Raw genomic sequence first — 14,197 nt, forward strand, 5'->3', positions numbered from 1 at the left:
TGAATCACTAGTCGGGATGGGAATCGAAAAAGCGGTACTTTTTGAGAAGCGGTGCCCAGTAATGACATTCTTAGGAATTGTTACTTGTCGGACAATTCCGCTTTATTCGATTCCAATAAGAGTGGATTTCACTGATAAAGAAATATTGATAATGGCATTGAAAGGGTTCCTATTCCTAATAATTATTGATTCCAATCCAGCTTCCAAATGAAGGAGCGCAAAGAATGACACAATTTTTACGAGGATTCATTGTGACTTGATTGTTTGTTGCCGTACAAGCAAAAAAAGAGACTCCTGCACAAACTGCTGCTGAGAAACAGTTTGGCTCTGGAGCCCCTTACCAAATCCCATGCTCCCCCCACTCCAATATTTTCCAAGCAGCATCCCACAGCGCTCTGGCAAAAACGCAACACGTCCCGCTGCCAGGCTGCTTTTAAACCACAAAATGCCTCAGGAAGGACGAGGAATCCACACGAGAACATCATGTGTTGTTTTTGCAGAACATTCCAACAGAAATGGAAACTAAGTCAGAGCACGTGACAAATTCACACTGGTTTATTATTTATTCAAAGCACCATGAGAGACATTTTAAAAATACATTCAGGGACGGAACTACAACACCATGCAAAGTACACAAATGTAGAAAGAATGGATGAATTCACATTTTGGGGAGAAAATAAGGCAGAATCTTACAAGATTAAAGTTAAAATTATCCAGAAAAAAGTTTGTAAATTTACGAGAGAAAAAGAGGGTATTTTACCAGACAATTTGCTTAAAAAAAAGTTGCAATTTATCACAGTAAAGGCAAATTTTGAAGGAAAAAATAAATACATTTTACAAGATTAAAGAACACAATGTCTAATCTTACCAAATTAGGGTTGTACAAGTTTTTTTTTTTTTTTTTTTTTTTTAGAAAGAAATAATGATTTTGTGTCATATTTTTGGAGACAAAAACGTTGGAATTTCACCAGCTCAAAGATGCATTTTTTTTGTGATAAAAAAAAAAGTTTTCATTTATAAGATTTATTCCCCCCCACCCCCCCAGGAACAATTTTAGAGCTGTAATTTTTAGCGGATTTAAAAAGTCCCACAAAAGTTTAGGACACAAAGTTGCCATTTTACATGAGATTTTAGTTGCATTTTTTTCTTTTTTCGAGGTCAATGCCACAAGAAAAAAGCTCATAGTTTTATAAAATGAGTCATAATTTTTCAATATAAAAAAAAAGTTTTAATTAATATGAGATTAAAACCTTAATTTTGGGGAGGTGGGGGGGGGGGGAATTGAATTTTACGAGGTTAAAGTTTTTTTTTCAGAAAAAAAGATTGACTTCATGAGATTAATGTATTTTTTAAAAAGGAAATAAATGAATTTTTCAAAATTAATGTAGAATTTTGTGGAGAAAAAAAATCATGGTTTATGAGATTAAAGTTGTATTTCGTTACCCAAAAATCTTTTAAAAGAATTAAATCGTATTCTTGAAGGAAAAAACTATTTGACAAGACATATTTTTTTTACACAAAAACAACAATCTTAAAATATTAAAGTTGAAATTTTCAAGAAAAAGTCATAATTTTTTTAATTGTATTTTTTTCAAAATAAAAAATTAATTTGACCAGAATGAATTTCTTTTTTTTGGGGGGGAGAAAAAGTTGTCATTCATTCATTAGTTCCATCTTTTTTAAAATTTCTTTTTAAATAATGTTAATTGAAGTCATATTTAAAAAAAAAAAAAGAAAGAAAAATGCATAACAATTGTAGGAAATTAGAGTTGTATTTGTTTCATTGACAAAGTTATAATTTTACAAGATTAAAATTGTGGTTTTGTAGTTAAGAAAAGTAAGAAATTTACAAAATTAGATTTTATTTTTTTTTTATGAAAACCGGTCAATTTGTAATATTACAAGATTAAAGTTGCACAAAAAGTGCAATCTTAGAAGAGGAAATTCTATTCTATAATTCTATTTTTGTGATATTTTATGAGAATTTAGAATTTTTCAAGACACAAAAAGCCAGAGGATGCACGGGACACGACAATTTCCAGAACATTCTGCAACAGCGGATTAGCACCAGACACAAATGAGACATGGGAGCAAAAGTGAGAAATGGCAGAATGATTTATTATTAATCAAAAGCACCTTGAGAGACCTTTTCAAGATGCGTTCAGGGACAGCGGTAAAACACCCCGCAAATGACACACGAAAGGGTTTGACGCATTAAACACGTGTTCTTCTGGGGGCTGGGTGTGGACCGTTCTAAAGTGGGATTATCACCCGTCGCCCAGGCTGTGCGTGCTCGCGCAACTGTGCCAGTGTGGGGTGTTCCAGTGGGCTGGGGAAAAAAAATCAGCTTTAAGTGGTTGATCTGGAGCAAAGTGGCTCAGAATGCTGTGATTTTTTTCCCCCCCCCCTCCAATGTTCGTGCGAAACATTTATAATCAGGCTTTACGAGAGGACGCCAGAAAATATACAACACAAGCAGAGAGGACCTTTTTTCCCCCCAATGGAGGCTCACTTTCATTTTCATCCTTTGTGTTTTTGAGTGCCAACAGAGAGAGGCTTTCGTCACAAGTGTTCAGTGAAAGACAACAACAGCTTCTCTGTTACTTTTGTACAAGATGCACGCACACATACAGGGAATTGCCCATCGCAGCACCGTTTGTCCGCCTTAGTCACTTAACCAAAGTAAAGTCACCCGCAAATGTAACAAAAAAAAAAAAGAAAATATCAAACAAACATACGGAAAAAAGTGTATTTCCTCAAATAGTGGCCATATATACACCCTATATTCTTCCTGTCAGCTGGTTAAAAAAAAAAAAAGTGCATTATGATTATTATTTAGTATAGATGTACTGTTAATATTATGAGAATAAATTAATTTCCTCAAGAAAAAGGCAGAGATTAAAGTTGAATTTCTTTGAGAGAAAGATTATCAGGCCGCAATTTTTTTAGAGCTGTAACTAACAAATATTTTAATAATCAATGTCGATTATTTTTTCGATTCGTCAGATTTTTTTAAAAATAAATAAATACATTTTGATCAATTTATTCAAAAACAGGACCTTATTTCAAATTGAAAGTGCAGAAAATGGACAAACATAAACTGATTATGATTCAGTTACTGGTTTGCTCCATAACGTCACAAAAATGAAAAAAAATTTGATCACTGTTTTCCAAAGTAAAAGCAGATGTTTGCAAATGTTTTATGTTGATGCAAGTAATTAATTAATTAATTGTCAAATATAATCAGTCGGCTTTCATGGCGGACTAGAGAAATCTGAAAACATTTACTGTTGACAGGCTGAAGAAAATTTTTCATTTAAGCAAAGTTTATTAACAATGAATCAACTATTGAAATAGCTGTCAATTAATTTGAGAATTGTTTAGAGCGTATTGAGAGGCTGTAATCTGAACAATCTCCCATTCGCCCTCCTCATGAGAAAGAGAAACCAGCGTCTTCATTCCTTTTGTGCATTTTTATTGGTGTTGGGTGAGATAAATCCAACAATTAGTTGTTGCTTAATCAATTAAGAGTTGCACGTCTATTTTTAATGCTTTGAGGTTAAAGTCCCTTTTTGGGAGGGGAAACGTTATGAGAATAATTAATTGGGAGAAAAAGGGCCTAATATTATGAGATTCAAATAGTATGTTTTAAGTCATAATTTAGCATTTTACTGAAAAAAAAAAAAAAGATTTTACAACATTAAAGTGTTAGTCAGAAAAAAATAGTAATAATAATTATAGTATAGTAGTATAGTAATAATATTATACGGAAAAAAAGATTGATTTTCCAAAAGAAACTAATACAGCAAGTAGAAATTTAAAATAGACGCAGAACGCTTGCTGGCTTTGAAGTGGAAACTACTGCCCCTTTATTTCTCCAAATGTAGACCCCCTCTCAAACAAACACCGAGCACTATCTGCAAATGAGCAAATAAACAGCCACTATTGAACAAATACGCTAAGTGGTTTTGGTCCCATTTCTTTTTTTTTTTTTTTTTTTTTTTGTCCTTGTAAAGGAATTTGCAGAATTAGCTTCTTTGCAAACAAGATTAAACAGCATATTTACAGTGCAAACTTCTGCTCAGTGCATTTTAGCAACGCGCTTCCATTTGCCGACGAGAATCGCAGTCAGTACCTACTAAGTAACAAAAAGTGTCTTTGCTTCAATACCCGTTGAGTCAAGTCAGCAGCTGCTCGCGTGGCTTGCTAGGGGAAAACCATTTGGATGAAGAGCAACCATTTTAGTTCACAGGAAAAAAAAAATCGCCGACTCGTCATTGAAGCACAAACAAAAACAGGTGGAGAATGGCGACGAGCTTCGAACAGAGACCAACAGACCACCGGCGCGTTGTGACGCCGGTGGTCTCGCAAGACGATTACAAAAAATAAAAACGACACACATATAAAAGGTTTGGCATCCGATTCGGCCAGCATACCCTCAAAACGGCGGGCGGCTGCGGAGGCTACCTCCGAGCTCGCTGTTTGGCCAGACGCTTCATGAAGCAGCAGGTCACCGCGGCGACGATGACGACGCCCACCAGCAGGGCGGACGACACGCCGACCACCAGCGGGATGAGGAGGAGGTCGGCGACTGCAAAGAAGCCAACGGGCGGCGTTTTAGTATACAGTGATTAATAATACTTCATTTCGCTTCCACTTGATTATAGTTTTATTATAGTGGTTAACTTTGGACGTTATAGTACTACTAATAAGGCCTAATTTGGACATTTTCACTCGGGGGTGTGCTCACTTTTGTTGCCAGCGGTTTCGATATTAACGGCTTTAGTAAAATTACACTACCGTACTATACAAGCTGAACACTGACAACTTGAGTTGTAGTAGTACAAGGAATAAGAAGGGGGTTGTTTTACTTCAATATGGTTTGAGTGTATTAGTAAAATTCTCCTTCGTATACTCGTGTAATACTATATAATGCCTCATTTTTGTTTTGATTTGTAACAGCTTTATTTTGTTTGTATTACAGTGGTTAACGGTATACGTGTGTAGTTTAATGAGGAATGTGTCTTCAAAGGGTGAGTAGTTTTACTTTATTTTGGTTCCATTATAGTGGTTGATTTAGATTTGATCATAAAAGAGCGGATTTCTCGTTACAAATGTTAGTTAAAACATAATTTGAAGAGTTAATAAAGGTTTCATGATGGTACTTTTAGTTTGAAACAAATTCTATCACTTTACGTTTTTGCATGAGAAATATTGTTTTAAATGAGTTCAATTAAGGTTCGGAATGATCCTGAAAACAAATGAAAATGCAACGAGGACACGTAGTATGAGGATCTTACCTCGGGCGTACAAGTACACAGTCACGGCGTTGGACTCGGCCTCGGCCCCAGAGTTGTACCAGCCTCCGTGCGGATCTTGCCCCCAGGCCACAGCGCGGCACGCGTACATGCCCTGATCCTCAACGGTGGCCGCGTGGATCCTGAGCCGGTAGCTGACGGCGGACAGGCGGTCCACGCTGACCTCGCTGCCGTTGCCGTAGATCTCCACGACGCCGTCGTACGTGAGAGCGGCGACCGGCGTGGGTTCGGCCCGGACGGACGGCCCCGGCGCGGGGCTTTCGGGCGTCCGGATCTGCGGCTCTGGGATGGGCCATCGCAGCCATTGCACCTGAGCCTGCGCGGGGCCGGTGGTTGTGATGGTGGCGGTGCAGAGGAGGGTGACGGTGCTCCCCCGTTTCAGCAGCGGGCCTCGGGCGAGCTGAGCCCCGGCGGAAACCACGACATCTACGGAAAAGAAACATGTACTGAGCGCGTATGATAAATTGATATATTATATTTCAATATAGAAATACCCATCCCAATTTAACGACAAATACATAAATGTCTTTATAGCATTTACAGCGCTTACGTTTTCAAAGGTTTGAACAAACAACAAAACCAACACAAACACATTGAAACACATAATACGGTGTATTGAAAGAGAGCAAGAGCAATGGAGAACACAAAGATGCTGTCGATCATTTGGACTTTGAACGATATAACAGTCACACCAACGAGGTTATGTTGGGTCGTCACAATGAAGGCAGAATAGCTTTTGCGACTAATTCATTCAGACACGACTACTTTGCGCTGGCTCACAGACAAAGCCAAGCGTGGCTTCTCACCTTTGGTCTTGAGATTGACCGTGACGCCCTCGGACCTCTGCGTGAGTGTCGCCGGCGCGGAGGGAGCGGGGATCCTGCGTCCGGCGTACACGCTCACCACGCAGCGATAAACGCCCGAGTCGGAGGGCCGGGCCGAGAACAACTTCAGGGAGTACCTCGCCTCCGCCACTTTCTCCATAGAGCCGCCGCTGGCCCGGCTGACGTCGTCCCCCCAGCTCACGACGCCGTCTGGGCTCATCCTGGCCACCTCCACCTGATTAGACCAACAACAACAACAAAGTCTCAAAAACCAGAGAGCAGGAATTTTAGAGTTCTATTTGGCTGCTACCAAATTGGAACCACATTGGCTACACTTGACAGATTCACAGATGTTTAATATGCTGTCATTTTCAATAATGACAACTGAACAACTGTTTTGGAGTCATTCTAGTAATATAATAGAAAACCAACAAATTCACTTGAAACAGAACAGTGCAGCTACAGTTACAATGAACATTTCATTCTGTACGCTTTTGTTGTTTTAGGGACGGGGAAGTAATCCAGTCTTTGTCAATGATAACGATACTGCAGTTAAGACCCAGTTTTATTCATCACTTCCCTCATTCAAATAGCTTAAGATACGAGTCTTACCTCAACGCCTCCAGACCCGACAAGCTCGCCACCCGCGGAGCCCCTCTTCATCCACTGGACCTGCAGGCCCGAGTTGACGTCGGAGGGCAGCCCGTTGACCTCGCAGGTCAGAAGGAGAAGCGAGCCCACCTGCAGGGTCACCTCCCCTTGAGGCGAAGACGTCACGCTCAGAGACTCGGCTGTAGGGCGGGAGAGGGGAAAACAATGCTGTAATATAAGTTCAGATTGTTCTACGGCCTCACAGGTCAATCATTTCCAGTTCAAGAAATTTCAGTTTTGATTGGATGCTATTCGTTTTTTACCATGAGTGTCTTGTGAACATACATTCTGGTCAACATATATTCCGTTCCCAGCACTAATAGATGCACTGTCTTTACAAACAAAAGGGGAAGGTGCTGAGCGGGCACACACAAGAGAATGCAGCCATTGTTCCTGATTCAATTCACATTCAGTGCATTTTATTAGTGCGGGAACGATTGCGTCTATGACCTACATCTATCTACTGAATGTTATCTATACAAGCTAGAAAACACACTGATAACTTCACAGAACACAAGTTTGCTTTGTTGCCTTTTAACTTTCAGTTTAGCTGCAAAACTTGAGGGAAAGTACAAATCCCAAGTGTCGATAAGTTCAAGGTGGATGAAAAGAATATTTAATCCTCTAGATCCGCACGGACGCTTTCAGGCGTTAAAAGCGAGCCGGGCTGCGAGGGAAACAGGCCGGCATCCAGCTGGTATCGACCCGCCGCATTCAGCCGGATCATCGTCAACGAGAGAGAAAGAGCCGAGTCCGGAGCGTGTCAGGGGAGTCACGCCGGCATTTTGTGAGCCCCCTAAACTGGCCAGTTGGGCAAAGAGCTGAAGGAGCATGTAGGAAGCCAATTAACTGTCAACAGTTTTACAGCTGCCTGCCAAACAAGCAGCGGGCAAAAACAAAACAACAACAACAACAAAATGCTCGGCTCGAAAGTCTGAAAAGAGTCCAACGTAGCCGCAAGCTTTACAAGCCCAGGCTGACTCATTCCAAATACGAATCAGAACATGTTTGTAAAACACATACCTTCAATAAAGTAACATTTTTGTGTCTTCGGAGTTGCCGTCATTCTTGTGAAAGCAACATTCGTCAACAGTATTTGATCCTTATAGCGTTGCTGGAGGTTGGTTGGCTGGAAATCCGTGATGTGATACACGTCAGGTGTCATCACTGTTGCTGTCTGACTTGGCCAGCAATAATATGCAATTGCAGTTTACAGACAAAATACCTCAAATGCATCTCAATAATGGCAGCGTCCATGCTGCTGTGTTAATTCCAAATTCTGAGCCTAGCACCTGAGCATATCAGTCGAAATCGAGATGTGTCTCAAACCCAACACGAGGAAACGTTTCTCCAAGCAAGCCTGTGTGAACCGCAGTCATGATTCCCGGTACTCAGCTGGTCTTTTGATGCTCATTTCCATCAAGCTTTGCGGCATGTGTGGCTTCGGAGAGGCTCTTCCTTTCTATCAGCTCAAAACCACTGTGGCGTTTTATTGAAAGCATTTACAGTCAACTCTAGAGACGGTTGCGCAAACTCGGACCACCCAGCCTGGCAACAACACTCATTATCAACTTAAAAGTCACTTAACCAGTGCAGTGTTCAAACAAAAAAAACAGCACTCCAGATTCATATTGCCTTGTGGAGCCTTTTGTGTTGACTGAAATGGAACTGGCTCTTGGAATTTCAGAGTCCGTTTTAAGATTATTTTATTTGTTTTGAAATCTTGAAATGGTTTCGCCCTACCTTTTCCTCTCGGAGCTGCTCCGGCCGTACACTCGCGGCCCCGCGCCTCAGGTCAGCTGACCAGACGCTCCTGGAGGTACCGAGGACTAAGCAGAGATTCAGAGGGGATCGAGCTTTTTCTGTTGCCGCTCCATTTCTTTGGAATAACCTCCCCCTCAACATAAGGCATGTCCCCTCGCTGTCCATTTTTAAAACTCCTCTTAAAGCCCATTTTTATTCTTTGGTTGCAACTCAGCATCTGACCCTGCATTGGTTTTAATGTTGCTATTAATTTGTTTGAATTGTCTCATGTTTAACTGTTTTTAGATGTTTGAGTTTTGCATAATGCACAGCACTTTGTGCGAAGCTGTGGTTGTTTTTTTTTTTTTTTTTTTTTTTTTTTACTACTGTTGATTTTACTCTTGTACTGTTTCTTTTATTTGTTTTGTTTTGCTTTTTACCGCTCTATGAATTAAGTCGAGTTGACTTGAGTTGAGAGTTGCCTAACCATTTCCCGTTCTATGGTTTTAAATCCCTGCAAATTTCAAAGTGATGCTTCGTAACTGAAAAACAAATCCAAGTTGGTGCACTTGTAAATCAATATGCTTTGGCCCATGTCATAAGGAATTCTAAAAAAAACAACATTTGGGGGCAGCAATTATTGGCGGCGGGACTCGGTCGCTATCCCCATTTTGTGTGTAGGACTTTAGGATGTGATTGGACTCACAGAGTTGCTTAACAGTCAGGTTGCCGATGTCCAGCGTCCTGTGCGCAATCTTCTGCCACGACCGGTCCGGGTCCCGAATCCACTGCGCGGCCTCACAGAAATAGGCTCCCGTGTCATCGGGCTGCAGCACCCTCATCTTCATCACGTAGACGTCCTGGCCACCCTCGCCGTTGCGTTTCTCCAGCGTGACGTCGCCGCCGTCGTAGCGCTTCTTGTAGGCGCGTCCCGGCACGACTCCCAGCAGCTTGTCGATGGAGATGATCTCGCGGACGGTGCTGAGCTCCGGCCCGGCCGCGCCGTCCGAGCCCGCTTGGCCACCTCGCTTCCCGAAGGTGACGGACAGGTGCGTGAGCTGCTCCGAGCGGATGCTGGCCGAGCATGTTAGAGTTAATTCGGCACCTTCCGGGAGGGGCTGCCCTGTCAGGGAGCGGGTGAAGCTGATCTGGAGTGTGTCAGAAATCACTGCACGTGGACAAACGGGACAAAAGAGAGACATTTTATTGCATGAAGCTGACACAGGAAGAATATAATACAGTAGTGCCTTGAAATACTAATGACTCAACTTACTGGTTCGTAGTGTTTCAATTTTAACTGGGAGGTCTGTTGTTAATCTACCTTCAACATGTATCATTATATTATTACGTATATAGTATATTGCTCTCCATATTCATATTGGAATCTAGTGTTGTTACAGGCGCCGTTTTGATTCTGAGGTGGAATGTGACATTCCGTATGACCGAGCCAGTGAAAAGCGTAACCTGTTCTGCACGGTCGATGATTACATTTTGATAACGATGTGGATGTCCCGGTTTAACATGTGCAAAAGAAAAATCCCAGCATGTAGTTTTGAAGGAACCAAGAGACTGTTGTTCAGCACTGAACTTTACAACCACAATAATGTGCCTGTTTGTTAAATCAATACCTCTTTGACAGTGTCAAACAAAACTGAAGCTCTCTGCTGTAAAATGATCTCAGGGGGTCGGCTAACTGTCCAACAGAAGACCGGGCAGTTGTATCTAATGAAGCGATGTGTAATTTTTCCTCTTACATTACTACACCGTATAGGCAGATGGTGTGCACCACCTGTTTTGCAGTCTCACCTTTGACTAATATTAGTATATCTTTTTCATATTTGTCATTTTGTCTAGGTCCATCCAGCCATCCATATTCTTCCACTTCTCCAAGGTGAGGTTGCGGGGGCAGCGTGTTAAGAGGGAAGCCCAGACTTCCCTCTCCCCGGCCACTTGGTCCAGCTCTGCCAGGGGGAACCCGAGGGATTCCCAGACCAACCGCGAGACATGGTCTCGCCAGTATATCCTGGGTCGTCCCCGGAGCAATATTTTGCATTTGCCGTCAAAGATTTGTGCATTTTCCCTCTATTTGTGTGTATTCCCCTTTGTGTGATTTTTCCTCTTACATTTTTCCTCAATTTTTGTGTTTTTCTGCTGATATTTGTGTATTTTTCATCCAATATATTTATGCATTTTTAATATTATTTTCTTAGGTTTTTTTGTCTAATAGTTTTGGAATTTCCCTTTTTATGTGTTATTAATCTAATAATTTTATATATTTCATCCAATACTCTGTGTAATGTGTTTGTATTTTTCATCTAATATTGTTGAATGATTTTCAAATATTTTTGAATAATATTGTAATTTTCAGATTGTGGAGTTGTACCTAATAAAATGTCTGATGTCATACATTATGGGCAGATGGCGTGCGCCGCCTGTATCGACGTTTTACCTTTGACGACCACGGCGCCGCTGTAGGACCCCTGGTACACGCCGTCTGTGCTGGGCGTGTAGCACTCGTATTTGCCCTGGTCGTCGGTGCGCAGCCTCTGCACCACTAGCCGCACGTGATCGCCGGAGTCACGGTCCACCCTCACCTCTCCGTTCCTCACCCGGGCTTGGAAGGGGGCATAGGGGAAGCTTTTGTCTTTGGTGGACACCACTCCCATCTGCCTCCCGCCGGAGTCGTCTCTGTACAGGAACCACTCAAAGTCCTGCGTGCGCGGGCCTTCGTAGCCAGAGACGGCGCAGGGCAGGGAGAGGGAGAAGCCGGCCACGCGGTACAAGGGTCCCTCGGGTACAGTCACCTCGCGGGACCCCGCGTACTGGAGCGCTGTGAATGTGAGACATAAGAGAGAAAACAATAAATGTGAGGCTGCGGAAGAAGAACCCACCACACTGAACTGTGTGCACTTTCGCATGCCGACATGTTTTAAAACAATGTAGGGATCATACAATTTCAGACAGTTAGCATTACCGGTTCAGATTCTATTTAGACCTCCGGACAGTGACAATATCATTTCAAAAGACACCTTGGTTTTGTCATAGGAGTGTCCAGAAAAGGTCCTTCTGACAGTTACTTCTGTTTGACCCAGGTTTGTGTCCGCTTTGTCCATATTTGGCTAAGACCGCCCCCTTTCCTCTGATTGGTTGCCTCGATTGCTAGAAGACCCATCTGTGAGAGCACATGCGTTTGTTATGTTGACAGCGCTAGCTCTGTAGCGGAAAGGGAAGGCGGAGAGCTTCGCTAGTGACGTAGATAACCTTGAGAAATTCAAATGACCTGATTTTATGCTAGTTATTACATTATCTAGCATTTTATTTGTGTGTTTTCGTTTGGCAGTACGGCTCTCGTGTGTTTTGTCCTTTTTTTTTTTTTTTTTTTTTTTGGCCGCTACAATTATTCCGTTTAGAGGGACGCACATTTTTAACACTGGCTCCCCGCCCTGGAGGGGATTTCAATCTTAATCTGCCAGCAGCGGCAAAAGCGGAGAAATAAATTCACCATCACTAGACGCCAAATGCTGTTTCGCGCTCCCTTTGACCCCACCTAAAACGGATTACTACCTGAACAAACCCGAAAGACGGGACGTGTGCGTAAGTGTGTGTGTGAGTTTACACACACACAGCAACTGTTGGGCGAGTCGCTGCGTCACCGTGACACACCCGTGGATAATGACATGGGGGCCGAGCGGGAGGGGCTTAAGCGGATCGAGACCTAATTAACATGGGACTCGGATACGGATGCCGCAGTTTGTGACAATACTCAACACTGTCTGCATTAGACAGGCCAAGATGGAGGCCGAGCGGGTAGCTATGTTCTCAAATAAAGACATACCACAAATACCACAAACCCAATGTTGACTTTGCTCTTGGCTCTTATTAACGCATTTTGCTTGGCTTGAAAGCCGTACTTTTTCCAGAGGTCAAATTTAAGCATCTTTTTTTATTCCAAAGTGCTTCCATGCGGACTACTTCGATTTCGGCGAGCTGTCAACGTTTGACCATTTTGAAAAGGAATGAGGATTTTAAAACTGAATTTACCTATTCATAAACCAATAACTATAATTTGCCATGTTTGTCGAGAAATAATAATGTGCCTTTCATGGAGGAATATTATTAATTTTGTAATATTACAACTTTTTATCACAGAAAAATATGACATAATTCTCATATTTCAACTTTTTATCTTGAAACATAACTATAACCTCGTAATAGCATAAATGTGTCTTGAAAAACATCATCCCCATATTCTGACTTTCTATCTCAAAAAACACGACTTTATTTTTGTAATATTAAAACTTACGACGAAACTAATTGACATTCTAGAATCTGACTTTTTTATATTAAAGAAAACAACTTTATTTAGGTATTACTTGATATCTGGTCAAATGACAACTTCATTATCGTAACATTACGCCTGTTCTGACAAAAACTACGCTATTTTTTGTAATATTGAAACATTTCATCTCAGAAAACTGACAACTTTTTTCCCTCAAAAAAGAAAAAACAACTTTATTCTCATGACTTTTTATCAAGGAACAATGTGGCTATTTTTAATTTTTTTTTTTTTTGTTAAACGTTTTTCCACTAAATACGACATTAATATTAAAATATTCTGACTTTATCTTGAAAAAAATAGGACTTTATTCACGTAAAATTACAGCTACATACATAATAATCTGACGTTTAACAAAAAAAAAAAAAAAAAAAAAAAACCTTATCACAATGAGCCTCACAAAATTGGGTTTAAAATTCAAAGATCGCGCGAGACGCGTCTTGGAAAAAAAAACTCCCTGTACAAAATAAGCAATGATGTACTATTTGACACAGCTGTGGCTCAAATTTTAACTGAGCATGCTTTGGGCCCATGTTCCACCCATCCACCAAATTCGGCTCCGTAATTGTTGCATAATCCACACAGCTGCTTAGAAAACCGGCATCTTGCAAAATGGCTGCATCATATGACAAGTGCACCAATATGTCACCATGCAAAATGCGCGTGGCCGATGAGCGCTGAAACGTGCACGCACATACACACTTCATCATACATTTATTGGCAGCGTTGCTCACCATAGTGCAGACAGACGAACAAAGTGCTTTTTATCCCAGCCATGGCGCTCTTCGTGTTCCTCAGCGGATTACTCCCGTCTCGGGTGTTCCTTCCCCCTGTGGCCGGTCGCCGCTCATCCCGCCTCGAAGCTCCCGAACCGCCTGTTGACCAAAGAACACAAATGAATGACAGCAACACATTGGCGCATTCGGATTCGTAGCGCCATGTTTGCATATGGACCAAACTAATCACCTGAGTCGCACGCCGACGTAGCCGAATAAACACTCGTCGGAAATGAAAAATAGTCCAAATCTAAAAGTGAGATAATATTTCGCTTCGCTAAGCGCGGTTTCGTCTCAAAGTGGGACGCATCTTCATCGTCATAGTTGGTCTGACTGGAGGGAGGAGCCCAAATAAAGTCCCGAAGACGTCGACCGGTACCATTGGTCGGGGGAGTGGTCATCCACAACTGCAGGGGGCGCACTCGGGGAAAAAACAGTACTTACACGAGGCGCAGGAAGTACCTTATTTCCATCTCCGCCGTCGATTTTTTTTTGGTTCACTTTCGATTTGTATGTTTATTTTATTTAAAGTGATTTATTATTTACCAT

General features: G+C 41.7%; 1 protein-coding gene across 1 annotated transcript; it reads right to left on the minus strand.

Moving 5' to 3' along the window:
- Positions 1-1,734: 1,734 nt before the first annotated feature.
- Positions 1,735-13,971, minus strand: igsf8 (immunoglobulin superfamily, member 8). Its single transcript, XM_061688557.1, has 8 exons — positions 13,839-13,971; positions 13,607-13,747; positions 10,986-11,366; positions 9,243-9,704; positions 6,755-6,933; positions 6,125-6,377; positions 5,301-5,744; positions 1,735-4,591 (listed from the first exon to the last, which is right to left on the minus strand). Exons 2-8 carry the CDS (start codon positions 13,647-13,649, stop codon positions 4,464-4,466), a joined length of 1,890 nt encoding a protein of 629 aa, XP_061544541.1. The 5' UTR covers positions 13,650-13,747; positions 13,839-13,971; the 3' UTR covers positions 1,735-4,463.
- Positions 13,972-14,197: the final 226 nt, after the last annotated feature.

The sequence above is a fragment of the Phycodurus eques genome, chromosome 10 (assembly GCF_024500275.1).
Source record: "Phycodurus eques isolate BA_2022a chromosome 10, UOR_Pequ_1.1, whole genome shotgun sequence".
NCBI lineage: Eukaryota > Metazoa > Chordata > Actinopteri > Syngnathiformes > Syngnathidae > Phycodurus > Phycodurus eques.